Source organism: Scardinius erythrophthalmus (assembly GCF_964197995.2).
Source record: "Scardinius erythrophthalmus genome assembly, chromosome: 23".
NCBI lineage: Eukaryota > Metazoa > Chordata > Actinopteri > Cypriniformes > Leuciscidae > Scardinius > Scardinius erythrophthalmus.
Genome location: NC_138243.1, coordinates 4,208,837 through 4,236,773, shown reverse-complemented (window position 1 = coordinate 4,236,773; position 27,937 = coordinate 4,208,837). Strand labels below are relative to the sequence as shown.

At 40.6% G+C, this 27,937-nt stretch overlaps 2 protein-coding genes across 12 annotated transcripts in view; both read right to left on the bottom strand.

The window, feature by feature from the left end:
- Positions 1–55: 55 nt before the first annotated feature.
- macir (macrophage immunometabolism regulator) lies at positions 56–16,981 on the bottom strand. Of its 4 annotated transcripts, none has more exons than XM_081354002.1 (3): positions 16,869–16,981; positions 3,193–3,864; positions 56–593 (listed from the first exon to the last, which is right to left on the bottom strand). In XM_081354002.1, the coding sequence occupies exon 2, from the start codon at positions 3,855–3,857 to the stop codon at positions 3,225–3,227; it is 633 nt and encodes a 210-aa protein (XP_081210128.1). In that variant the 5' UTR covers positions 3,858–3,864; positions 16,869–16,981; the 3' UTR covers positions 56–593; positions 3,193–3,224. The 4 variants fall into 4 exon arrangements, with proteins under 4 accessions (XP_081210128.1, XP_081210129.1, XP_081210126.1 ...); XM_081354003.1 differs by having other exon boundaries at positions 16,890–16,979; XM_081354000.1 differs by having other exon boundaries at positions 56–3,864.
- A 5,273-nt stretch (positions 16,982–22,254) lies between these two features.
- Positions 22,255–27,937, bottom strand: part of ppip5k2 (diphosphoinositol pentakisphosphate kinase 2) — a 41,626-nt gene continuing 35,943 nt past the window's right edge. For 4 of the 8 annotated variants that reach the window (XM_081355184.1, XM_081355182.1, XM_081355185.1 and 1 more), the window contains 3 exons: positions 24,731–24,874; positions 24,528–24,641; positions 22,255–23,200 (listed from right to left, as the gene is read on the bottom strand). In XM_081355184.1, coding sequence (XP_081211310.1) covers positions 22,932–23,200; positions 24,528–24,641; positions 24,731–24,874 — 527 coding nt within the window. In that variant the 3' untranslated portion in view covers positions 22,255–22,931. Of the gene's footprint in view, positions 23,201–24,527; positions 24,642–24,730; positions 24,875–26,387; positions 26,861–26,941; positions 27,005–27,937 lie in introns of those variants that run through there. The other 4 variants (XM_081355189.1, XM_081355183.1, XM_081355186.1 and 1 more) reach the window with 2 other exon arrangements.

Here is a 27,937-nt window from a genome sequence, read left to right as displayed (position 1 = left end):
TAAAGTATACATGTTTCATGCTTTCCCTGGGAACACAATGTAAGAAATACACAATGCAAAGAACGGTGTTTTATTGATATCAAACGAAACTCAAACTTTTGACAAAAACAATTTAAGCATGTTCAGAACAGAAGATAACGTAACAATATTACATGTGCATTCAAGTAAGACAAACTAAGACATGCCTTCTGGATAAATCGTGTATTTCTTACTGAAGGCACTGCAGCCAGTAGTGACACACTTTTACTCAGCAACAGGTCAAAATCTATTATGTTGTATCCCTCTAGGCAGGAGCATTTCTTTAAATCATTATTAATATTACATATCTGAAAAAAAGGAGAATACAACAGTTTAACGTTTCCAGTGCATGACAGGTTTTCAAGCTGAAGTGTTTACCCTCATTGGCTCCGATACATCACGGAGTGTATCAATCGTCCGTGATGAAGGCCTCGGCAGGACGGCCCGTCACGAGCCTGCCTGCAGGAACACAAAGCGCTCACTTTTTGGTACTTTGACATGACTGGGTCGGGCAGAACACACTCCAGACGGGATGATTGACAGCTGGCTGACTGCTGCCCAAGAGAACTGGAAAACTGAAATAATGGTGCTTTTAAAAGCGGTTTTCTTGAAAGGTCACCTTATAGGTAGCCTAATATTTTTTTCAATATTGTAAATAGACAAATAGGCTTGATCTTTTTCACTTTATGTTAAGTATTGTGTATGTGTAGCTATGTAGATAAATAATAAATTACACTGTTCCAATAGTGTAATGTCACTAAATCAATTTTTAACTGTAGTCCAAAGAATTCATAGCACATTAACATGAAAACTATACAACAAAACTATTAATTTGGCTTCAATTAAAACCAATATGTAAATAAAAAAAAAACCTTTGGAAATACTGTAATAAAATATCACCAACACATCACAATTAATAAATATATAATGCATTAATCTAAAGTGCTTTTTAGAGCATATTCCACCGACGGTTAGCTGAATGTAACAGTGAAACAATAGGATAGTTCGACTGGATTAGATAGATGACCTAGAAGACGAAACTAAACTCTAGGATACAGTCTGTAATGTTGAAAGGGGTGGAATCTAGCAATTCAGTTCAATGCATTAATTAAAATCACAGGAGAAAGATATAGAAGAGAAAAGATGAAGGAGGAAAAGTATCAAACAACTAGCAAAGATCCTAAAGAAACATGATCCCGATGTCTGGAACTAATATATCTTCACTCATCATGATTAAGATTGAAAAAAAAAACCTCAAAAAAGCAAATGGATACGTATTAAACATTGTTGTGAAAATGGAGAAATAAGATCCCATAAACTGTTACCAGTGCTTATCACGTGAAACGGTGAAAGATTGTCTGTTGACCAAAAATTATTAATCAAGTTCCCCCTGGACTTTGGTTTTATAGCAATGTTATCTACTATGTGCACGATCAACCTTCATTAACAAACACTTCTTCCAGACAATAACATAGTATTCAGTGTAAGAGGATCCAGTGAGTCTCCTGTAAAATATTGATTAAAGAAATGAAAAGGCCATTAATGGTTTCTATATGCTAATGTCGGCTTGGCCTCTCCAAGGAAAAGCCTCTCCTGCGCTAAGCCTATCGGAGTGTGTTTTAAAGAACATCCGGATTGCGTAACAGTCGAGATCCTCACCTGACACGAGTTACCAATGTTAGCAGGATAACACACACACGTGCGACTGGATGTTGAGGGGGAACAAATGACTAAATGCATTTTTGCAGTACAGCCATTTTCACACTTAATTTACAAAGGTATACTTTTTCACACACACACACACAACACACACACACACACACACACACACACACACACACACACACACACACACACACACACACACACACACACACACACACACACACACACACACACACACACACACACACACACACGCACATCTTTGTGAGGACATTCATTGACCCGAACCCTTACCCTAAACCTAATTATAACCTCATCACTAAAACCAGGTCTTGATCCTCAAACAGGCCTTTAAAGGGCTCTCAGAAAGTGAGGACCTGCCAAACACACACACACACACACACACTGTAGGAATTAAGCAATTAAGACACACCATTTATTGCTAATCTTAAAAAACCTCACCATGGCAATGAATGTATGGCCCTGTAACACACCTTTACAATAATTCGTTGTGGGGATAAAGGATTTGTTCTCATGCCATTATTTACTCACCCTCATGTCTTTCCAAACTGAAAAAAGGAGAAAAGAAAAAAGAAAAAGGGGGGAAAGGTTAATGCAGTTCATTTTCATACAAAGTCAGTTCAGAGTGACTCTGTCCGTCCGTGTGACACTAGTCACATAAAAACACATATAACAGGGCTGCTCGACTTCATGAAATATGCGGTTATTCTGATAGCAACAGAGATTGCGATTTAAAATGTGATTTATAAAAACATCTCCATGTTTGCAGGGCTGCAAATTTTAGCCATAAATTACAATACTAATATTTATGGCTGTCTCAAGTCTTCAAAAGCGTTTTCTGGCAGAACCCTGCAGGGCGCTTCTCTTTAGCTGTCAGCGGTTTCTCATTACAGGTTTGTGAAGATGGCCGGCTTCCCAAGCGCACGTGAAGGCGACTCAAACTCGTGAGATGCTCACAGTGCCACGCTTCACTCGGAAACACAGGTGTTTACTTGATTCAAGTGCAGCCGTTGCGTTTGACACTTGGTTTTATTTCAGATGTCGTGCAGCCCGATCATATGGGTGTCTATGCCACAACTCTGTGCAATAACTGCGCTATATTCCAAGTCTACCAAAGTCTCTTGATAGTTTTGTGTGACAGACAGATATCAAAGTCTTTGCTGGACGCATATGAAATTTCAGAGCTTCAGCATCAATAACACATTGTGTGCCCCGCACAAATCTACCATATGGCTTTAGCACACTTTGAATATGTTGACAGCCGCAGTCACCAACAACTGTCCTTGTATGAAATTAGCTTTTTTCGTTCCATTGAAACAGAAACGAGCAGTGTGGAAGAGCATGAGGGTGAGTGCACAATGACAGAACTAGTCTTTTCGGATGAACTACTCCTTTAAGGTTTCCCCTGCCCTGGTGTCTCCTCACACACAGAAGATCAGTGGTGTATGGATGGCGTAATGGGGGAGAGTGGTAAAAATCAAGCCCTACACTGAGTGTGTTAGTGCCGGGCGTCTGAGGCCTCATGTCTTGTTGCGTGTGAACACGCGCTCGCCCCGCAGATTGAGGTGCTGGAGCTGGTACTGCAGCACCTCGGTGTCCGCCGGCTCCCTGAGGCTCATCTTGTCCAGGTTGAGGTAGTCCAGGGACTTGGAGTGAACGCGTTTGCCCTTCAGCAGGCACAGGGGCAGCGGGCCGTGCGGGGTCTTGCCGGGCTCCCCGCCGGCGAGAGACTTCAGACAGCCGTCTCCTGAGCTGGGCATGCGCCGGCGCCGGCGCCCGTTGATGGCTGGGATGTCGTACGGCTGGTAGTATCGGCTTTTGGCTTTGCAGATCCGCGAGGCTCGGTGCAGACTTACATCCACAGGCTTTTTGATGGGGCTGGGCAAGGCCTCTGTGTTGCTGCTGTCAGGACTGGACCACTTGTGGGCTAATTTAAGAAGCTCCTCGCCGGTGGTGAAGCCCACCAGATAGTTGGAGTTCATGTGAAGGATTTGGTATCCTGAGACAGTACTTTTGATGGGGGAGCAGGGGGTGCTGGAGCAGCGGGGTTTGTCGGGCTCGGGCTTCAGGGTGCCTTTGACCTCAGCGGATGACAGAACGGAGATGGGTGCCCTGGACGATCCACTGGCATCCATTTCCATCTTTACTGACATGACCTGGCTGAAACAGAGAGGAAGAAATAATGTGTATATATATATATATATATATATATAAGGGGTTGGGACAATAAATTGATGCATCGTGAATCAAGAAATGATTCTAGATTTATTCTGAGATTTTCCGAATGCATCGCGATTCTCTCGAATCGATTCTGAGCTTAGTTTTTATCAGCAGAGGGCACTGCGTGCTCTAGAAACATCTAAAAACTAGCCTAGAGCGCCCTCTGCTGTTAAAAACTAGCCTAGAGCGCCCTCTGCTGTTAATAACTAGCCTAGAGCGCCCTCTGCTGTTAATAACTAGCCTAGAGCGCCCTCTGCTGTTAATAACTATCCTAGAGCGCCCTCTGCTGTTAATAACTAGCCTAGAGCGCCATCTGCTGTTAATAACTATCCTAGAGCGCCCTCTGCTGTTAATAACTAGCCTAGAGCGCCATCTGCTGTTAATAACTAGCCTAGAGCATTTAAAATGGCAGATGACATTGTGGAGAAGTTAACCGCCGAGGTCCAGAAAAATCCAGCACTGTTTAACAAGTCAAGCCCCTTTTCAAGAAAATGGATATGGAAAACAATCGTTCATACCCTCTGAATAATTGGTGAGAAGTATTACCTCAGGTATCCAGCGCTCGTTTCGACAACATTGTCTTGCTTCCTTTGAAGTTGCATTGAAAAAGACTAGGTGTTGTTTTTATTCCACTATATTGACTCCGTCAGCTAAATCCACAGTTAGATTATTAGATCGATTACACTAGCTTCAGTCAAAACTAGAGCCCGACCGATATATCGGCAGGCCGATATTATCGGCCGATATTAGGCATTTTCAAAACTATCGGTATCGGCATTTATAACGGCCGATAAATTAATATTTCAAAAATAAAATAAAAACGGACGAAACACCCTTCAACCATGTTATGAGGGTTGCCGTTGTATAGTTTGTCCACCAGAGGGCACTCTACACCGTCCCTGTTGGCAACACTCGTGTATAACGTGCCACACATTCAGCAACCTGTTGATCCAGCCCGAGTCGGGCAGAGAGAACCGCGAGTGAGATCAGCGGTGAAGTGTGTTCATGGTAGGTTGGTAACGACTCACGAGACATACATTGCTTGAATAACAATTAAAAGAACATCCCTATCAGTTCTCTTAACTCAAATAAGGATGACAAATTTCGTGACTCATGTCCAGTTTTGCTGCGGTTAAATAAGCCGAGAGTGAAGCGGAACAACGCGACGTAGGCTATATTCACATAAAATGTTAACACTGCAGTTCACAAAAGTTCATAATGTGCATGTGCTTTAATGCTTTGTCGGTTAAACATTTAATTTTAAATGCTGATGCGCTGTTCTAACGTGTGCGTTTCTCAGCGCGTACATGTGAAGCTCACATGCACTAAAAGCCTTTCTACCAGCGCCTGGATACTGGACTAAGTTATCTTTCGAGTATTATTGTGCTAATACTGTTAAATACACACAAGATTTACATAAACAATGTCGGTTGTCCGCTTGTCAAATGCGTGTACATTAGACGTGTCGTGCTCAGCTCTTAAACAGACAGTAGCAATTGTAAACACATTGCCGCTTGTCCTTAAAGGGATAGTTCACCCAATAATAAAAATGATCTCATTATTTACAGGCACTCTAATGTTGTTCCAACTGTATTAATTTCCTTCTAATATTTTTCTAATATTAATAGTTTGAAGAATGTGGGTAACCAAACAGTAGCTGGTCCCCATTGACTTCCAAAGGAGAAAAATATACTATGGAAGTCATTGGGGTACATCAACTGTTTGGTTACCCACATTCATCCAAATAACTTATTTTCAACAGAAGAAAATTTGAATTTAAATTTGTTGTCAATTTGAATGTGAAATTGTTGTTTTTGTTCAAAGGACTAAACGTTTAGTCTTAAAAAAAATCTTAAGTTTGTATTTTTATACATTTTATTTATCAGAACTTTAATATATTTTGATGTTCCTCTGTTCTGTTGTGACAATACAAGAAACAAGTTTCTTTTTAAAATGCATTATCATATTATTTTAGTTAAAACTCATAAATAACTACAAATAACTAATGTTAGGGAAATTTGTTAATGTTTTGTTGCGCGTTTCTGAAAAAAAAAAAATATATATCGTCCGATATATCGGAATATCGGATTTTAAAACCAACAAATATTTGTACCGGTATCAGCCTTCAAAGTCCTTTATCAGTCGGGCTCTAGTACCCATCAAAAGTTTGTACACACCAATTGTAAAGTGTGTCCAAACTTACTGTACTATAATACACATAAATAATATTGCTACTGTATTATAATATACACATAAATAATATCGGCCGATATATCGGTATCTGGCTTTTTTTTATCGGTATCGGCATCGGCGCCCAAAAATCCATATCGGTCGGGCTCTAGTCAAAACACAGCATGCTGAGGACATCTGCTGGTTAAGTGCAACAAGAACAGCAAAACATGTTTAATGATGTCGTACACACTTTGAAACCGCAGCGCACCAGCTTAGAATAAACAGACCGTTATCGTTCGTTGGTATGGACGTAAATATAGTTATAGTTATTGTTCTTGGTGTGAACGGCCCTTTAGTCACAACACACATCGTTTAAAAGCAGCTTTACAAAAAGTTGTACTCTTTTGTACTTGCATCAAGTTTTAGGGATGGACAATATGACGATTTTTAACATCGTAAAATGATACGAGATGCTAGACGCTGTTCCTGCCAGGATTTTGAAAGAGGCTATTGACATCGTAGGTCCTTTTCTTGTCTCCTTCATAAACAGCTGTCTTAGTTTGGGGACTGTTCCCACTGCTCTCAAACACGCTATTGTTAGACCGCTGCTCAAGAAACCCAACCTAGATCCCACCATACTGTCCAATTTTCGAATAATATCTCACCTGTCACTTCTGTCTAAGTTGATGGAGAAGCTTGTTTTCTCCCAGCTTCAGTCTCACCTACAACTGCACATCATTTGTGATAAATTTCAGTCCGGTTTCAGGTCTAGACATAGCACTGAATCAGCGTTACTGAGGGTCCATGATGACATTCTTGGAGCTCTGGAAAGTAAAAGCTCTGTGGTTTTGGTACTACTGGACCTTACCGCTGCATTTGACACTGTGGATCATGCCATCCTCATCTCCTGTCTTCAACATTTTGTTGGCTTGCATGGCGCAGTGCTCAATTGGTTCTCCTCATATCTCACTACCAGAACTTTTTCAGTAATGCTAGACGCCTTTTCCTCCTCATCTGCCCCTCTGTCAACCGGTGTGCCTCAAGGATCCATTCTCGGTCCTGTTCTGTTCTCTCTCTATATGCTGCCACTTGGACAACTCATCTCCAATCATAACGTTCATTTTCATTTCTATGCAGATGACCTCCAGATCTACCTTCCTGTGATTCTGAACAATCGTTCTGCGTTGGACCCCCTTTATAACTGCCTTAAGGACATCAAGCAGTGGCTTTCCCAGAATTTCCTTCATTTGAATGAAAGACTGAGTACATCCTGTTCAGCCCTGACTCACCCAACAGTTCTTTCAGTTTTGGTCCTCTAACACCTCAGTTTGCACCCACTGTGCGTAACTTGGGTGTTATTTTTGACAAAAATTTGCAGTATGACAAACAGATTAGTGCAGTTGTTAAGGCGAGCTTTTACCAGCTAAGGCTTCTCAGTAAGGTCAAACCATTCTTGTCCCGAGCTGACCTTGAAAAAGCCATTCATGCCTTTCTCAGCTCGAGGATAGACTACTGCAATGCCCTCTACACTGGACTTAATCAATCCTTAATCGGCTTCAACTGGTTCAAAACGCGGCAGCACGTCTCCTCACCAACACCTCCAAATGCTCACACATCACCCCAGTCCTCCGCTCGCTCCACTGGCTCCCAGTGCGGTTTAGGGTGGAGTATAAGGTTCTGCTGTTCGTGTTCAAGGCCATCAATGGTCTGGCCCTGGTCTACCTCGCCGATTTATTAACGGTCTATCACCCAGAACTCTTCGCTCCTCTGAACACACCTCTCTGGTCACTCCCAAATTCAAATATAAAAAGTTTGGAGGCCGGTCATTTGCCGTCCAGGGCCCTAATCTTTGGAACGCTTTACCAACACTCCTACGAAGCATCACCGTGTTGAGTGTTTTTAAATCGCAGTTGAAAACACATCTGTTCAGACAAGCTTTTAACACGTAACCTCTGACTCTGACTGATATTTGTGTTTTATTTTCTGTTGTCTATTGATGCTTTTACTGGAAAGTGCCTTGTGCACCTTTTGGCTGTTGTAAGGTACTATAAAAATAAAATTTGATTTGATTTGATTTGAGATGAGTGATCCTCTGTATTTAGATCTAGCTATATTGTATTTGTAATGTTGTCTAGCACATATATTAGTGCAGCAGAGACTTGAGCATTCAAAGGCAACGAGATTTTCAATTCAAAGAGATTTAAATGTTTGTAGGTTTTGTTCAAAGTGAGAGTATTAAAAGTGGTGAAAATCAAGCTTTTATTGTTGTTTATATGTCTATGTGGTGTTATTAATGTGCTTTAAGACAAACCATGTGTAAATCCATAAGTCGACAGCATTGCTGAGTATTTTCTCCTTAAAACTGCAGTGAACCAAAGACAGTCTCAAAAACACGCTTTGAAATCGCTGGTGTTTCTGACGTCACAAACTACCTTGAAACCAATCAGATCAACGTGTGATCGTCAACCAGTGGATCTCTGAGTGAGTGAGTGAGTGAGTGGAGGCGGGGCTCATTTGCATATTCATAGAACCACGCATATTAAATGAGGCAAGGGTGTCGAGTTACATTCAAGATATTTTAAGGCATGAACGAAAAAACGTTAAAATGTAATTTTGGTGATCAAAGATGAGTCAGAAGTTTGTTGTTGTTTTCGGGTCAGGTCAGTGTCGCCAGCTTGTGGACAAACTGATTAGCATAAAAAATTCCCATGTTTTCTGAGCGTACAGAGTATAAAAGAGTTAGAAAAGACTGACTGTGTGCGTACAGTGCTGTGCTGCTGATACACTAGTGTACACGTAAAGCCGCATGTCAGCTGAAAGCTTTCAACACTGCAGGGCAGATGAATGGGGCTGGAGCTCAAACTGAGGTCAGTGTCCATGTGAGTGTACTCTGAAACCCATTGTGATAGACACAGATGTTGATCAACAAACACAAAATTGTACTCTTCTACCGGTATTAAATTAGAAGCGGTTGCATCTAGTCAGGTCCGAATCTTCAAGATTGTGTAACCCTGTAGGCATTTTTGAGGAAAAGTTGTTATACCACATTTTTAGAAAGTTCAATGTCTCCTGAATAAGGATCCATCGTATAACATTGAAATAAGGGTCCCATTTTCTTGTAATTGTCATTGAAACAATAGGTGCATTATTCAAAGCCAAAACACTACAGGTGGATAGGGTAAAAATTTTAAGTTATAGATATCACCATAAAACCTTTCCAGTTTTTCACTTACATAGAGACAGACATTTTTTGTATTACAAGTTTTCTGAAATGTCATGTTTACATATGCAAATGAGGCATACCAGTATATATATATATATATATATATAATTCGAGGGGCAGGCATACCAGTGCGCGGTTCCCCCTTTCGGGCTAGCCCTGTCTCTTCGCGTCTTCACAAAGGTTGTCGAGGCAGCCCTTGTTCCTCTCGACGACTGGCTGATCCTAGCTCACTCTCGAGACAAGGTTTGCGAACACAGGGACCTAGTGCTGCGGCACCTAGCTTGTCTGGGCCTTCGAGTCAACTGGGAGAAGAGCAAACTCTGCTCCGTGCAGAGGATCTCTTTTCTCGGTATGGAAATCGACTCGGTCGCCATGTGCGTGCGCGCGCAGTCACTGCTAATTTGCCTTCGTCAGTTCGAGGGCAAGAGTGCGTTTCCACTGAAACTATTTCAGAGGCTCCTGGGGCATATGGCATCCGCAGCCGCAGTAACGTCGCTCGTCTTGCTTCATATGAGACCGCTTCAGCTTTGGCTTCGCGATCAAGTCCCGAGGTGGGCATGGCAACAAGGCACGCTCCGAGTCCCAGTGACTGCCTTCAGACCTTCACCCCGTGGACGAACCTCAGTTTTCTATGGGCTGGAGTGCCCATAGAACGAGTTTCCTGGCATGTTGTTGTATCAACAGATGCCTCCATAATGGGCTAGGGCGCCATGTGCAATGGACATGCTGCCGCAGGCTCCTGGACAAGACCCCAGCGCCTTTGGCATGTCAATTGCCTCGAGTTGCTGGCTGTACGTCTCACCCTGCACTGCTTCTGTGCGTTGCTCAGGGGTCAGCACGTATTAGTCCGATCAGACAATACCGCCACAGTAGCGTACATCAACCGACAAGGTGGTCTGCGCTCCCGCCGTATGTCGCAACTCGCCTGCCACCTCCTCATATTGAGTCAGAAGCATCTGAGGTCGCTTCGAGCCATTTATATCCCGGGAGACCTGAACCGTGCAGCTGATATGTCTCGGTTTCGGCCTCTCGCTGGAGAATGGGGACTCCATCCCCAGTCGGTTCATCTGATTTGGGATCAGTTCGGGGACGCACAGGTAGATCTGTTTGCCTCCCACGACTCTTGCCACTGTGACCTGTTTTATTCCCTGACCGAGGGCACGCTCGGCACGGATATACTGGCGCACAGCTGGCCGCGGGGCCTCTGCAAGTATGCGTTTTCCCCCAGTGAGCCTTCTTACGTAGACTTTGCGCAAGATCAGGGAGGACGAGGAGCAGGTAATTTTGGTTGCCCCGTATTGGCTCAACCGCACCTGGTTCCAAGAACTAGTACTCTTCGCGACAGCACCTCCCTGGCCAATTCCTCTGAGAAAGAACCTGCTTTCTCAGGGACGGGGCACCCTATGGCACCCTCGTCCCGATCTTTGAAACCTCCATGTGTGGTTCCTGGATGGGACGAGGCAGGTTTGAGTACCCTACCACCAGCGGTGGTGGCTACCATCACTTCCGCTAGACTAGAGCATCGTCCACGAGACATGCCTATGCGTTGAAGTGGAACCTCTTTGTCAACTGGTGTTCTTCTAAACTTAAAGAACCCACGAAAGGCCCGATCAGTGTCGTGCTTTCCTTCTTGCAAGAAGGGTTGGAGCGAAGGTTGTCTCCCTCCACCCTGAAAGTGTATGGTGCCGCCATTGCCACACATCATGATGCAGTTGATGGTAAGTGCATTGGAAAGCACGACCTGATCATCAGTTTCCTGAGAGGAGCGAGGAGACTGAATCCTCCTCGCCCTCCTCTCGTTCCCTCTTTGGACCTCTCTGTGGTTTTAACTGCCCTGCAGAGTGCTCCCTTTGAGCCTCTGCAATCAGTGGAGCTTAAGTTCCTGTCAATGAAAACAGTGCTCCTGGTTGCATTGGCCTCCATCAAGAGGGTAGGGGACCTGCAGGCATTTTCGGGTGACGAAGCGTGCCTGGAATTTGGACCGGCTAACTCTTACGTGATCCTGAGACCCCGGCCTGGATATGTGCCCAAGGTTCCCACCACACCCTTTCGAGACCAGGTGGTGAACCTGCAAGCGCTGCCCTTGGAGGACGCAGACCCAGCCTTGGCACAGCTCTGTCCAGTACGCACCCTCCATACTTACATAGACAGGATGCATTGTTTCAGGACTTCAGACCAGCTCTTTGTCTGTCATGGTGGGAAGCTGAAGGGAAAGGCTCTCTCCAAGCAAAGGTTGTCTCACTGGATAGTGGACACCATTGCTTTGGCTTACCAGCAGCAAGGTCGACCATGCCCCCTTGATGTGACGGCCTGCTCCACCCGGAGTGTGGCATCCTCTTGGGCTCTAGCGCATGGCGCCTCGCCAACAGACATATGTAGATCTGCAGGCTGGGCGACACCTAACACGGCCTCTGGGCAACCCCCACGTGTGTAGTCCACTGTAAGCCTCTCTGAGCATGTGTCTTTCCCTCGGCAAGCTACCTTGCCACCCCTGGGTTTGAAATATTCCACCTGCAGCTGGACACCCCAGTGATTCTCAATATGCAGCCCCCTGGGGTCATGTGTATTCCAAGTCCCCCCCTTCGGGCTGGGCATAATTGCATATTTCCACTGATATATGCTTCCCAGTGTACCTTGGCATAATTCCAGCAGCCATTAAAAACTATCCCTTTCATGTTAATGTTGTTTTTTCATTGTTTACATGTTTAAATATTCTGAGAATGCATAGTTTTAGTTCTAATGTTTAATGTTTAAACTGCAACAAATGCATTAAAACTTTTTTTTTTTGGCAGCCATTTTGTTTTTATTGTTTATGCCAAAACAGTGATGTTTACAACTTGTTATACGGCAGAAATGGATTCAGCACCTAAAAATCATATAGAAACAACACTTGAAGTACTTTTCCTCAAAAATGCCTACTGCATCTTATCCAGGGCTATTTATCTATTTTGGGACCTGACTAATCTGATTCAGTAGCGGCAGAACACGCACAGATGTGAAGTTCAACAATTGGGTCTTCAATTGGGTCTTCATATTAAAACATTGAAGGATAATTCCAAATGCTAACTGTCAATTTGACAAAAAAGAAACCAATCTAGGATTAGGAAGAATGAAACTGAACTTTTTTCACTCTGACGTGAAATAATGCCTCCAAAAGCTGTAAGAGAAAGGTTTTGGGCCTCAGCCGCCGGTTTGAGATGATTTCCGGCAGCATTTCTACTGATGATGATGCGCCAGTGGCGTGGCAAAAGACATCTAACAAGATTTTGGCAAGCTTAAGATTAAACACATCTGAAGGGGACTGTGTTTCTGTGGGAGGGATGGAGCGGTGGGTCAGAAACACAAGCGGACCAAAGCCTTACAGCTCGAAAGTATGACAGACACGACTGCAGGACATGCAGATTTATCCGGCATAGGTTTTATACCAGATACTAAAATCAACAAAATTAAAAAACACAGACACCAAGTGTGATTTCTTTTGTATTTCAACGTGTTCGTTCATTGGCTAGAGGAGAACTGTTCCTGGTTTCTCCCAAGGTTCCCATTTCTGTCACTGATGGAGTTTGGGTTCTTGTCACTGTCGCCTCTGGCTTATTAAGGACACTTAATATTCAACAATATTACTGATCTGACTGCACTGACACTATCGTATGAGAACTGAACTGAGCTGGACGATGACATCACTGTCGTTTTCCTTCACTGGTTTTCCAGTTTATTACTGTGAAGCTGCGTTGAAATGATCTGTATTGTACTGTATAAAGCGCTACAGAAATAAATGTGACTTGACTGAACTAAATTACCGGCTCATAAACTGCTGTCGTTCTCTGATGTTCAACAGCTTCTTCATTTTAAACACAGACTTCTACAATTCTGCAGATCTGAAGGATAAATCTGTCTATTTATAAAGTTATTTTTCCCCTCAAATTGATTTATATTCAAATAATTTTTTTCTAATTATTTAAGTAAATATTATGCAAACTGAACCTAAATCTAATTGCAGCAACTGTTATGTTTGTGCTTTTAATTATCTTTAAATGAATAGTGTGATTGAAGAACAATGGTAAATTATGAGCAAATATAGTAGAATCAAGGTCGAGTCTCAATTAAATCACACTGTCAGAGGATTTACATTTCTCCCTATGTTAATATATTGAAATTATATTATAAGTAAATTAACCTTGGCATCCTAATTCAAGCTCAGTGATTTACTGTCAAAATATGTAATATTATTAGTAACCGCACTCATTTATGAAATACTATAGTAATATAATTTGGTAGCACCCTCTCAGTGTATTTTAGTGATGAACTAAAATCATTCATTCATTGAATCTGTCACATGACAATTGAACGAAAGATTTGGAAGGTAAATATTTATGTTCCCTGTAAATTATTTTGGCTGTATTATAATTATTTCTTAATTCAGAATATGATCAAGATTGAATTGGTGGATGTGCACAGGAATTTGGGAAATGACTCGAATAAAGAATCGTTCATTTTGATAAACAAGATCGAACGAGAGAGTCAGTAAATTGATCCGAACTTCCCATCACTAGTGTATTTAGCTCTGACACACGGTTAGAAGATCTACAATCGTTATCCACATATGAGGAAAATGGTCAAAACACAGGGCGAACAGGGAAATCCAGGAAACCAGGCAGAAGATCAGAGCCACAGTACGGGAAACTAGAGAAAGCACTCAGAACTGCAGTGTAACAAGACTTCACAAAAAGCGTGAGTGGAAACACAGTGCTCATACAGGCCAACATTAACAAGCAAATGACACACAGGTGGAAGTAAGCAAACCACAGTGAGTCCATGCAATGGATTATGGGAAATGTAGTTGTAGGAGGAGTGCCCTCTGGTGGAGATCATGGGCAATCCAGCTGGAGGTATAATATCATTTATTATGGAGGTATTATCATTTATAATGCAAATATCAAAGTGCTCGTTCCAAATACAGATTCATGCCTTGTAAGGTATGCCGATAAAACTTAATTTGCTTTGTACAGTATTATTGAGAAGTATTGATTAAATAATAATGATGACAATAACAACAATAATTGTTATTATTATTATAAGAGATTAATTAATCAGATTAAAATAAAACCTGATATGATTTTTTTATTTTTGTAGTCTTTGATTCTTGGTATTGTAAAGCAGTATTTTGTATTGCATCTAACCAACAACACTGCATGAATGATGCATTTAATATGACTTATTTTTTGTCAAGTGGGCTTATAATGAATATTGTTATTCAATATAATGAATATTGATCCATATTGTTCACAATAAGCCCACTAAGCTTAATGAGTGTTTAGATAAGAGATTTATTTAGATAAGAAAAACTTTACATTTGGTTGGGCTGAATAGTGTAACATCCTATTTATTTTCACTTGATAACGCGGTAACATTTTAGATTAGATACATATTTACTATTGACTAACTGCTTATTAGCATGATAGACAGATTTACCTGCCATTGCAACAGAATAACAAGAATGCCCTAACTCCTCTTATAGCCTGTCTAAATTATATAAAAGGCTGGATGTCTTTAACTTTTTTTTTTAAAACTCAACAAAAACAAAACAGACATTATTCAATTTGGACCAAACGATAATTTGAATCTTGTTGCACTGGTCTCGTATAATAATAAAACGGTAGTGAAGAATTTGGGTGTTTTATTTGACAAAGCATTTAAATTTGATAAGCAAATAAATGCTGTTGTCAAATCCAGCCTTTCCACTTGAGACTTTTGGCCAAAGTCAAGACATTTCTCTCTTTTAAGGACCCTGATATGGTCATTCATGCCTTTATTTTTCCAAGGCTTGATTATTGTAATTCTCTGTATATAGGGGTCATATAGACGGTGTTGTCTCATTTGCAGGTAGTCCAAAATGCAGCCGCTAGGATGCTGACATTACGATTATCTTCACTGGTTGCCAGTACGTTTCCGGATTGAATTTAATCTTTTCCTGTTTGTTTTTAAAATCATTAAATGTGTCGGCAGCACCTTCTCTAGCAGTCCTTTAAAACAGCACACATCTACTAGGTCTCTGAGGTGCTGATCAGCTGCTTTAACTGTTCCTATAGGTCTAGATTAAAACTTAGGGCTTGCATCTTTTACCCCTGCATGTTAGAAACTGATAAAAACTCATCCATTATCTCAGGCTTTTAACTCTACAGGGCACTGAGGCATATTCTACACTGAATTATGTGTTTACTTTGAATTTGTGTAATTTCTGTGTACAGCACTTTGGGCAAATGCTGTTGTATTAAATTGTGCTTTATAAAAGATTAATGAAAAGAGAAGCATGCATATTAATAGCATATTGTCTATTTATTAGTACATATAACGCACATATTAATGCCTCATTCTGCATGACCATATTCTACATCACTTAACCCTTCCCCATTCCTAACTACCTTGTTTACTGTCAATAAGCAGTAATTAGGAGTTTATTGAGGGATAACTAGTTAATAGTGAATATTTGTACCCTAATCTAAAGTGTGACCCAAAAAAATTAGGCTAATAAAAAAGAAATGACCAAATTTAAGATCATATTTACACACTTACTAATCATCAAAACATTAAGACAGTAATTACACAATCATTTGCACATGTATATGAAATGATTATGCCATCACTGAATAGTAGTTAACATTTAGGCTACATTATCTCACTACCAAACCCAGTTCATTAGATTAACATAAGGACAGAAGGTCCTATCAAAAACAAAGAGTGTTTGAAATGCCAGTTTGGGAAAAATGATGCATATTATATATTAATATTTTATATATTAATGCTATAATATCAGACCTAGCCTTCAGTCCACAACACTAGGTTTAGTATATTCACTGTGACATTCCTAAATCTTAAAGGAAATCTGAGTTAAACTGAATAAAGGAGTATATCCACTATTCAGTCATTAAACCAAAGGCCCTGCACGTCCACTGAGCTCAAACACAACAGTAGTGGTTTGTACAGTATAAAAATGGAAATGTGTTTGTTTTAATGCCAGACATTATCCTGAATAAACCCCGAGAAACCAGGCCAACGCTTTACTGTAAAAATATTACTCAAATAATAACATTTCGGTAAAAATCATAGGCGGAGTTCAACACACTGTAGAATACGGTTGATATAAAAGATGGAATAATGATGATAATAAAGGATAGTTGTGAGGGTTTAGTAGAGGAATCATCCAGAATCATCCCGTTTCTTCTCCTGATGAAGATGATGATGCTCGACATCTATCTGACACTCAAATACTGCGTTGAGCTCCATATGTACCAAAAACGCCATCATATGTACCATAAAACGCCTTTATCGACGAACACCGAGTAATATCAAAATCCAGTAACTGTTACAGCAGAAACCCGTCCTCCACACGCTATCTTTATTCTGGGCTGTGTCACTGCCACCATTTCGCGATTTACAACAGCAACACGGGGATTTAACGGTCCAAACGGCGGCTTATGCGCGGCTCACACACAGCACTCTATTCATAGCAGTGAAGACATGTAATGAAGGAAATGGTGTAAAATCAAACCTGTTCAGAAAGACTGCACACCTGTGCTTGAGCGAACCATAGACGAGATCCCTGTCAGAGGAGTGGTGTCGACACCAGTCACGTGACACGAGCCACTGGTGCTCAGGATCCAGTCACGTGATGTGTCGAGGCTCGGATGCTCTTATATAAAGCTGTGGTTCTCAAAAAGGGGCCCGGGGCCCAGAAGGGGGACTCAGCGGCTTTGAAAAGGCTTCAAATGATTCAAAATGAGATAAAACAGCAAAGAAACGGCCACATAGTATTTTTCTTTGAAGAATCAGGAAAACCTGTAACTAAAATGACAAAATGTTAAGTGTTATATTTAAAAGGCATTTAATTATAATTATTTATAATTTATGTATAATTACTGCAACATTTTTGAGCTGTAAATCCAAAATTGTTTCAAGGTAATGAAGCACATAGTCTGGCGTTTAATTTAACCTCATGGCCACATTCAGCAGAACTGCCTCGTCTCTACAACACTGATCTCTTTTCTGATGCTCAAACCCAGGCTGGTGCAGCTTTACAAGACATGACCACAGTTTACACCTTCTGCTGTCAACTTTCATCACTGAAGGCTCTTATCCTTATCAAGATTGCACCCCTTTTGCTTGTTAGCAGTTGTGACAGTTAAACGTCTTTTAGGCCCTGTATACTCCTGGAATTAAGATGTGTTTTGGTCAACCGAGTCACAAGTGGACGAGGGAGACACATATCCGTTTACACCTGGGGCCTCATGTACAAAGACTTGTGTTGAATTCATACTAAAACATTGCGTACGGACAAAGCTGTAAATCTGCGTACGCACAAAAAAACCCAGCTGTATAAATCTCTGCGTACGAAGGATCCCACGCATATTCTCTTTGTACATCTCAATTAACGTAAAATTTAGCGCACATGCACGAGCACAACGCCCCACCCAGTCTCCTCCCTTAATTAAATCAATTTAAATATGGTAATGAGTCCACTTTGGCAAAAGAAAACAGTAAGAAAATGGCTAATGCAAGCGGCAAGAAACGAAACTTTACAGAAAGTGAATTGGAGGTGCTACTATCGGAGGTAGAAACGAGAAAAAATATTTTATTTGGAATTTTATCTGATAAGCCAGTCATCATCCTGGGCCAGAAAATCATTGTGGTCCCTAAAAACTTGTTCTCTTCGGATTCTGACATTAGCAATGTCCTCTAATAAGGCCAATTGCCATAAACTAAGGGTTGTATCAATTTGCATATGCTTTTATATGTTCTTACTTAATTGCATAATTGATTGAATATTCCCATAAGGCTCGTGTGACAATAAATGTCAATTATTTTATAAATTGCAAATTAATAGCAATGCTTCCCACAGGTGGTGGTGCGATAGACTTGTAGAACAATTCGTTGTGTAATGTTTGCAAATTCACTTCATTGCCTGTAAGAGTCGCCAACGGACAAAAGCAATGAGAAATGTACGTACGCCAGACATGAAATTGGCGTGGACGAACGCACATTCTCGCGTTAATTTCACTGTTAGTACATCCGACCGTGAGCGTGAAAGCTGGCGTACGCAAGACTGATACATGAGGCCCCTGGTGTTTTAACCCGTCTCTTTTGTCCATTTTAGACCTCTTCTGTCCTGATTTCTTTGAGGTGAGGGTCTATGGGCGGGTTAATATATGGGCTTTTTCAGATCTTTCAATCTAATGGACAAAATATAATCTTGCAATTTACATATGAACGCGCCTGGAGATAACGCAGAAACACACGGAGAACATCAGCTTTAGTTTCTGTTCTGTCAGCTGTAAGATCACGCTGAGCACTGTGAGTGTGTGTTAGAAATCAGGAATGCTGAGAGAACATTGTGCTTGGTTTGTTTTTCATCTTCAAACTAAACTTGGGTCTCCAGCCGTCAAAGTTTAAGTCCCGTCTGGCTAGTGCTCTTCCCATAATGTTCACGCGTTAGGCCAGTAGGCGGAGAGAAGACGGTCTATAGCTGTTGAACACATTCGACCACACAAGTGTTTATACTATGAAAGAAATCCGGTCTAATGCGTTTTCAACTACCTCTGGAAGTGGTCAAAAGTGGACAAGATCAAAACGTTTTAGACCCTGTTTACACCTGTATTAGCGTCGTCCACTTGTGATCCGATCTCTAAGCACAGCATGGTGTAGATAGTATTTAACAGCATCTGTTTTCTCTGCTTGTGAGTTTTTGGCTGGAACATCTTTAGGTAAAAGGTACACTCTCAGAAAAAAAGGTACAAAAGCTGTCACTGACAGTACCCTTCAAAAGGGTTCTAATATGTACCATTTAGGTACTAATATGTACATGTTTGGTACCAATATGAGGGACTTACAGTAAATGCACTCTTTAGGTACAAAGGTGTACCTTTTGAAAAGGTACCGCCACAGTGACAGCTTTTGTACCTTTTGTTCTGAGAGTGTACCGTAAGCTTTTAGGTTTCTTTGCAGCTTCTCAAACCTCTTCTTAGCCACCTTGAAGTTGTTCGGTAGTTCTGATTTATTTGGTTTCCAGGGTAAACTTAAAAATAGGGTAAATCAACCTGAAAATGTCCATCCTTAAAAGTTACTGTCTGATTAAAATGCTGTAAGGCTTTATTTCTTCTGGACTCTCGGCCATCTTGTTCAGTTTCCCCAAAGACTCGCAACTGTTTCGAAATCTGTGTATCTTCTTCCAAAGAAATGTGCATGCAGGCTGTGTCTGTTACGCTCACGTGGGAATTGGTCCAGGTACAGTCTATCCAAAAATATTTCCCAGGGCCACAAGAGATTTGGATAAACACTCGACTCTACCTGATACCACTCACCGGTAGTAGTCTGCTCCTATTGACACTGAAAGCTCAGAATCATTAGTGTCCTCAGAGTAAAAAATCCACAAGTTGCAGACCCTTCAAGCTTCTTTTGCACATGTTCTCCAGTAACTTTCATAACAGCAGTGCAGACTTGAGGAGTCCCTATTGCTGTGATTTCAATTCTCTGATTCTCATACACTTTCAAGTGTCAATGCTCTCATGATGTTGCGTTCTGTAGTTACAGGACACTCAGCTCCGAAACTGGAGACTCAGCGTCTCTTTATTCAGCACTGTAGCTGTTATCTTCTCTAGCCTCTCTTGCACAAAGCTTCTTTGACAGCCTCCATCCAAAAAACACGTACTAATTCCCTACCTGCCGGACCCTCCATCCATGCCTGAACTGTTTGACACAGCACAGTTGTTTGTCCTTCAGCCTTTGGCTTCACAGTGCTTGACACTGATGGCACTACAGCTTCAGAGCTAGTCAAGTCAAGTCAGCTTTATTTATACAGCGCTTTTACAATACAGATCGTTTCAAAGCGGCTTTACAGAGATAACAGGAAAATAATGCAACACAGTTTGTTTCTAGAAGACAATAGCGTCACAGTCCAGCTTAAGTAAGTTCAGTGATGGTTCATTTTTGTGGTAAAAAAGTTATTAATTTAGTTCATTTATATATATATATATATATATATATATAGCCGCTCTGGAGAAAACCGTGATGTCATCGTCCAGCTCAGTTCAGTTCTCATATAATGGTGTCGATGCAAGCAGATCAATAATATTGTTGTAATATTAATGTCCCCAACTAAGCAAGCCAAAAACCAAAGGTGAAAAAGGCGACAGTGGCAAGAAACCAAATCTCCATGAGTGACAGAATGGAGAAAAAAAACCTTGGGAGAACCCAGGCTCAGTCGCTCATTTCTCCTCTAAACGAATAGTGTATGATTATGGCAGCATTACAGGTCAGAAGTCAGATAGGATCAGATTCTGAATATTTATCCATCTGGATGAAGATCGGAGTCAGCACGCGGTATGGAGACGGGTTTATTACAGTCTTCCACACTGTCATTGTCAACATCAGGCTGCTTGTCATATTGCTACCATCTCTAAACTTCTGGCACTGGGAAATACTAGACAGAAGAGGCACGGCCTGTAAGTGTCAAGGTTTCGTGACGGAGTCCTGGCGCTCCTGTATCGTCTCGTTTTTGTGTGAGCGTGTGGTTTCGAGCGAGCTTGAGCCGTGTGCTCTCGTCGGTGTGCCTTGTTTCAGTTTTGGAGCATCAAAGGCAAGAGTTGCTCCTGTGAAGAAGCTTAGTTGACCACGTTAATGGGCGCTCTAATCGGGGCTAGAATGGGACATCATCTGCTTCGTCCCTTGAAGATGTAGAGAAATCTAATTCGCAAATGGACAGATTCAATAATTGTCTCACGCTGGATACAGAGTTCTGCACAGAAATGGAAACCATTTAAAGCTGATAAAGTGGCGGAGATACAGAATCCCACAAACCCTGAACCGTGGTCACATCGTAATGGTAAAGACAATCCAGCTGATTCAGCTACTCGAGGAAAGAGTGCAGATGATCTGATACAGAGTAAACTCTGGGGGTTTGGGCCGGCTTCTTCAGTTCCAGCTCGCTCGGAGGAAAACTGTTGCTGAAACGAACACTGATCTGAGGTCTGAGTTTCAGGTCACCGTGCAGTTTGGTGGTGTTGCACCAACAGAACCTCTTTTGGATTTAGTGAAATATAGCAGATTGAAGACTGTTGCGAATAACTGCATGGATAAAGAGGTCCATAACCAATGCCCGATCCAGATATAAAATCCAAGGCGAACTCACAGCAGAAAAACTACTTGCAGCTGAAATGTATTGAGCAAAGGAAACTCAGGAACAGAGTTTCAGCAAGGAAATACATTTGCTCAAAATAGGTCCAATGGTTGACAAAGACTCCAAATTCAAGGATTTGAAACCATTCTTAGATGAAAAAGGAAAAATTAATGTTTGTGGGTGATTACAAGAGTCCGAGTTCAGTTTCAGAGAACAAAGCTAAGATACTCAGAATTACTAGTTCAGAGTTATCATGAGAGAGTGATGCATTCAGGTGTGAGGGATACACTGGTTCAGGTGAAAGAGAAATATTGGATTTTGCATGGGCGAACGCTTGTGAAGCAAAATGTAGGACACTGTCATTTTTGTAAAAGACTGACAACAAAAGCAGCTCATCAAACTACTGCACCTCTGCCAAGGGACAGAGTTACTGAAGCACCACCCTTAGAAGTCACCGGGGCAGATTTCGCCGGCCCATTGGATGTCGAATCAAATGGTGCATCAAAAAAGGCATGTATTGCACTCTTTACATGTGCTGTTAAGGTCCTTGCACACTGAGTCTGAAATTCTCGTCTGAAATTTCCGCACGTTAAAAAATAAATATGACCTCGCGCTGTGTCAATCGCGTTTACACACTTGCCTCCGAAACCTTCGTCCATCAAAAAATGTCATCGTGCATCTGGCAAATTGGCAAATTTACAAAATTACTTGTAAACCAGGATTTAAATGGACAATTTAGTTTTGATTTCATGATGAACTTAAAAATACCATCAGCCAAAGTTTATTCCCAATATTCACGACATTTAGTTTAATTTCAATTTGATGTAAAAGGAATTAACATAAGGCAGATTTCCAATACAGTGGAGGGAAATAATTGCACATTCTGATTGTAATGAAATATATGCATTAAAAATATGTTTCTAAACATGAAATATCACTCGGGACCTTGTTTGATGAGGCTCCAGAATGTGCTGTCTTCATTAAATATTCCAAAAGAATTAAAACCAGCTGCAGTAACATGTCATACTATGACAAGTAAATTCTATGCAAGCTTTTACATTTTGACATTCAAATATACAGGATAAATGTAACACATTCTTCCGAACCATTCAAGGTGAATGGAAGAGCTAAATAAGCCTACGATATGATTGTAATTACAACAATGTGATCTCTTTAAGTGGATTGTTTTGGTAACAAACATTCAGTAAGATGTTCCTTTAAATACAAATAAAGGTACTGCTAATTATGACAAATCCTTGTCACTAAAAGTAACAAAGTCAGGCTTGTAACATGCTCTAAGAATTGATCTAATCTGTCTGAACAAAAATCCTGTTTTGGTTGGCTAGGTCCATGCCATGTGGTCCTCTGCTTCAGTTGTGTCCTGGTGTGCGAGTGTACTGTGATGTACTGTACATTTCGCAGGTGGTGGTTTGCAGATTGATGTCATGTGTAAAAGCCTGGCATGGTTTTGGTAGCACTCTTTTTTTCTAGAGCAGGGACTTCGTGTGCTGGTGTGCCACTGGATGAGACACGGGACAGTTGCTGGGTTTTAAAGGAGGAATCCTGAGATTCAGTTGGCCGAGTGATGGAGATGTTTGGGTTGGGCTGCTTGGTCTCTGAGCTTGGCTGTGAGGTGTCGCCACAACGTGCGCCGTGATCTGGGACATCTGCTGAAACTGCTCTGGGTTTTCTGGCGGGAAAGTCATCCTGAACTGAAGGAAAATAAATATATACAGAGGTGAAAACAGAAGGAAAGGGGCACAATGGAGTGTCTGGAGAGAGTTTTTCCAATTCTGACGAATAACAGATTTCCCACACTTTTTCAACAGTGAATTTGGTGACTTCTCTATGAACTTTCTATTTGTTTAAGATTTCTGCATAAAAAAAAATTCTTTCAGATTTATTCACTATATTTCAGATGATCTTTGTACCAATTTATCCATTTTCAAAACGCTATGCATTAAATAAACTGTCAGGGCTCCAGACGGCAACCAGACTTTTTTTCCTGCTGGTGTGACTAAATATTGTCAGAGGTCGCGCTGGTGCCACACCACGTTGGCCAACTGATAAAAGCTGGCATTTCTGCAGCATATGAGAAACAGCAAACGAAACGAAAGTGGAATGAAACTGCGCTTCTCGCAGCGCGGACCGTTTATCAGCTCGGAGCAGTAATAGAGAGAGCAGTGCAGCTCAGATCAGGTCTCATCACACGACACCGTTACTGCACAGCGCTGGAGATCCGGTGAGAAAGCGCTTGAATTCACTGCAGTATTAATGACGTCACTGCGAGATCTAGTAGGAAGCGTTCAAATTCAGCGCAGAATTCTCTGTAATAAACCACAGATATCAGATCAAACCGCGCAGGAGAAACAATGTGCCGTGAGTGAACACGTCAAAGAAGGCTTTTCAATCCACAATTCACCAACATTTAACATGGATTTAATGTAGTAACTGTAACCATGGTATTGTGGCAGAAATAGTCGACTGTTTTTTATTCATCTCAGGGTGAAATTCAAGCACTCTTTAAGGACTTTCAAGGGCTTTACACTTTTTCCAGCACTTCAAAGCTCTAAATATGACTATTTCAACTCCCTAATAATATATGGAAAAACTCAGGAAGTCACAAAATCTCACAAAAAACTTTCTTCCATTTGTGACTGAATTACACAGAAAACAAGTAAAGAGCGCTTCTTTTATAACCACTGAAGCTGTCGGTCAGTTCAGTATGATACTATAGAAGAACAATGGTACATTTAATAAGAATATTAAGAATTCAGTTCAGTGCTTTACTGTCAAATTTCCAATAAGCAAACATGCAATATTATTAGTAACTGCACTTATTAATGCAAAACAATAGTAGTTTTATGATTAAAAAACCCTCCAGCGCTACTGAATGAGGTGCTGCTGTAGAGCTCCTGCTCTCTAGTGTTAGTCTGGAGCCCTGACTATATATGAAGCATTTGTAAATACAAAGCTAAGTTCTACTGGTTTTGTGTAGTTATTTTTTATGAGTGCTTCTATACAGTAAATGCAACATGCCTGATGCACTCTTCTCCAGTGAGCACGTCTTCTTGCCAAGGGACTGTGTGAATGGACAGGGCAAAACTTTTGCCGGAGTGTAAGTGTTCAAAGGAGCCTTCTTTGTGGGCAGAGCTGAGGGTTCAAACAAATTAAAACAGGTTCACACATATGTACAGCAAACATGACACAGTGGCAGTCGGTGCATGTTGTTTTGACCGTACCTGGCGAGGATGGCGACATTTCCAGGACTGGATCATTGGATATGGCTATGGAGGCGAGGAAGTCATCCACTTGTTTGAGAGACAGGGAATTATGGAGCGTCTCCAAGGGACAGATTGAAGGAACCATGGAATACAACTCAAAACCTTCAATGAAATATACAACATCAGAATCTGAAAAAACACCTTCAGCTAGAATAATCATATAGCATGAACTATAACTTAAGATCTTGGAGAGATGGCAGAGATATGGCGTTCCATTTCCTCTAAAAAAAAAAAAATGACAAGCAACAACACCGTCAAACGTGAGTTTGAGGTGGGCAAGATGGAGGCAGATGGGTCACACAAAGAACAGCTCACAATACCTTCAATCTACCAAAAACATCACTTGACCAAGATGGTTTTATGAAGCGGAAATGACAATCGACCTACCTTGTACAAATATTTCTTTCTCTCAAATGAAACTAGTGGAACAACATGATTATGATTTGATTTGATTTGATTTATTCAAGTCATGCAATTTGGCACAAGATGCCTTTGTCTTTTAATAAAAGCATTAAGCAACAAGAGGCCATGCATTACAGTTATTATACCACAGATAGGTGTTATTAACCACGGTAAAACCACCTTAACACACAGCCTCTCATGGTTTAATGCTTTTATCCAACGGCAGAAACAGTTCTAGAAGACACATATTCCATAAATAGTAACATTTATCAAAATTAAATTTTCAGAATAACCAATTCTTCTGTCAAGTAATATAGTTCATTAGACTGTTTACGGTTGCCAAGCAACATAACATTTATATATTCATATAGAATGTGCGACAAGTGTGCCTTTGTTGGTGTTTTACATTGGCTTCAAATGGGACTCAATTCATTAGAATTTAACGATAGAACTGATTAGTTTTGGAGTACAAGTGCTGTCCCCACTTAACACAGATTGATTTACTGCTTAAAAAAAAAAAAAAAAAAAAAAAGTATCAATACCTTTTAACAATAAAAAAAAGGCATCTTAAGAAGTGAATGAGTGAAGGAGCCAATCACACAACAGTATTAGAAAACTATTATTAAGCAATGTTCAAATTATTAGGTTTGGTGATTTACCTAGAATAGGACTAAATGCAAGATGAGAGAATGTCTTGGCAATTATTAAAAAAAAAAAAAATACAAAGGAGAATATGCGATATGTGTTACTTTTCCTTCTGCGAATGCAATGAATAAACCAAAAGCTAATTTTCTTGTGGGTACATAAAGAAAGAGTAAAATACAATAGAACTCTGAGTTATAGGACAGATCTAAGAGAGACTGAAATTTGCTAGGGGTCGAAAACTAAGGTCTATAGACTAGATCTGAGTACTTACTACACAAGACTGGGAACTAGAGCCAAAATAAACAACAAACACTAATTAGACAGAATAGAATGTGTATATTAAGTATGATTAACACTTACCACTGAACAAACTGGAAAACACTGACCCATTTAGAAAAGCAGATTAAAAGAAAAAACAAACAATAAAAATGATATGCTAAAAATGTCTAAACTTCCAAAAGCATCATCTTGGATGTTATCAACTTATAAAAACACTGCTATGCAGCATTATGCACAATATTTTTTTAAATAATGCTTTACATTTTAGCCAATCATTGATTTTTTTTTTATGTATGTCACTCTGTTGGATGATAAAGTTTCATTTATGCTACAAAATTTGTAATTGGAAAAAACACAGAAAACATGTAAACGTTAGTCAAGCTAAAATATGCAGAGACATTTAAACAGGTTAAAATAAAGTGTTATATTAAATAAATATTCTTCATATAGGCCAAAGAGCAGCAAATTATTTTCACTTGAAAACTGTCAACGCATTTCATCAGTTTCTAGGAACTAGTTCATTCAACCACAAATAAACAAGCAAATAATTAAAAATAGGTAACAGCAAAATATTTCAATTTATTAACCTTATTGTACTTTATGTAAATGCAATTTTCTTTTAAATCCATGTAATGAGATCACCGTCCAGAGGAGACTAAACTGTTGATCAAATATATGCATGATGCCTGGTGTTGAATGAGTATCTTTAGTCCTTTAAAATGTCACATTCCCTGTGCCCTATCCTGGGGTTGAAGAGGGACTCTATATCCAAGGAACAAATAATAAATCAAAAACTGAATGTGAGGGGAAAACGTGACTAGGAATTAACAAAAGCAAACATACCATTGGTTGGGTGTCGCGCAAATGAGATAGAAAATCTTTTAACAGCAGAACCACGCGTAGCCTCTGAGAAAGAGAAAAACAGGTACCTGAAATGTATAAGAGCTAACAGAAAGAGGGTTAAAGAAAGGCTGAAGAAGGCAAGAGTCATGCAGGAAAGACGCAGAAGAAAAGCAGAGGAGTGCTTGTGTTTAGTGTTGGGACAGCCATAGGGATAGGGATTAAAAAACAACAACAAAACGTTCCACTTTCAAAATGAAACCTTCGTTTCCTTTCTGTTCAAGCAAACACACCATATTAACCCTAGAATGCATGAAGGGGGTTAGATGGACACGATAGAGCAGCCGTTGAATTGACACAGCAATCAACTGGTCAGAAGATAGACTGTGATCTCAGATAAGAGAGACTTTGAAAAATGTACAATGCTGTTCCAAGAGACACGCCACTTTTTGTTCAAATAAAATAACTTTTTTCTATCACTACCCCAAGCCTTTGTAAAGGGTCTCAAAATTACCCGTAGGCTTTTCATATGGAATTTTGACTCACTATCTATTTTTTGGTCAGTATTACTCCTCGATTGGATCTTGGACTAGCACACACTAACACCCAGAGGCATTAGATAAGGCTGCGACATGACAATCCCAGTATCAGGACTTCTCATTGGCCCAAAGCTTATTTATGAACTACCTCCATTTGACCCGTCTTTACTCTCGAGGTTCAGCACGGTCGTTTACTGGCCATGCAGCGAATCTCCACAAACCTTCTTACAGTAAACGGACACAAGACTACAACACATCCACTGCACTTATTCAGATTTACACACATTTACCTGTTCTTCGCCTTATTAGTTTCAGAAAAACAACAGCATGTCTGCAAGGATCAGCGAAATAATTGGCAAATGTTGCTAGTAAATTCAAATCTCACATAATTTAATTCAATTATATTGAACTGAATTTGGTTATGTAGGACAACTGAAGATTGCTGAAACATTTAAACTGG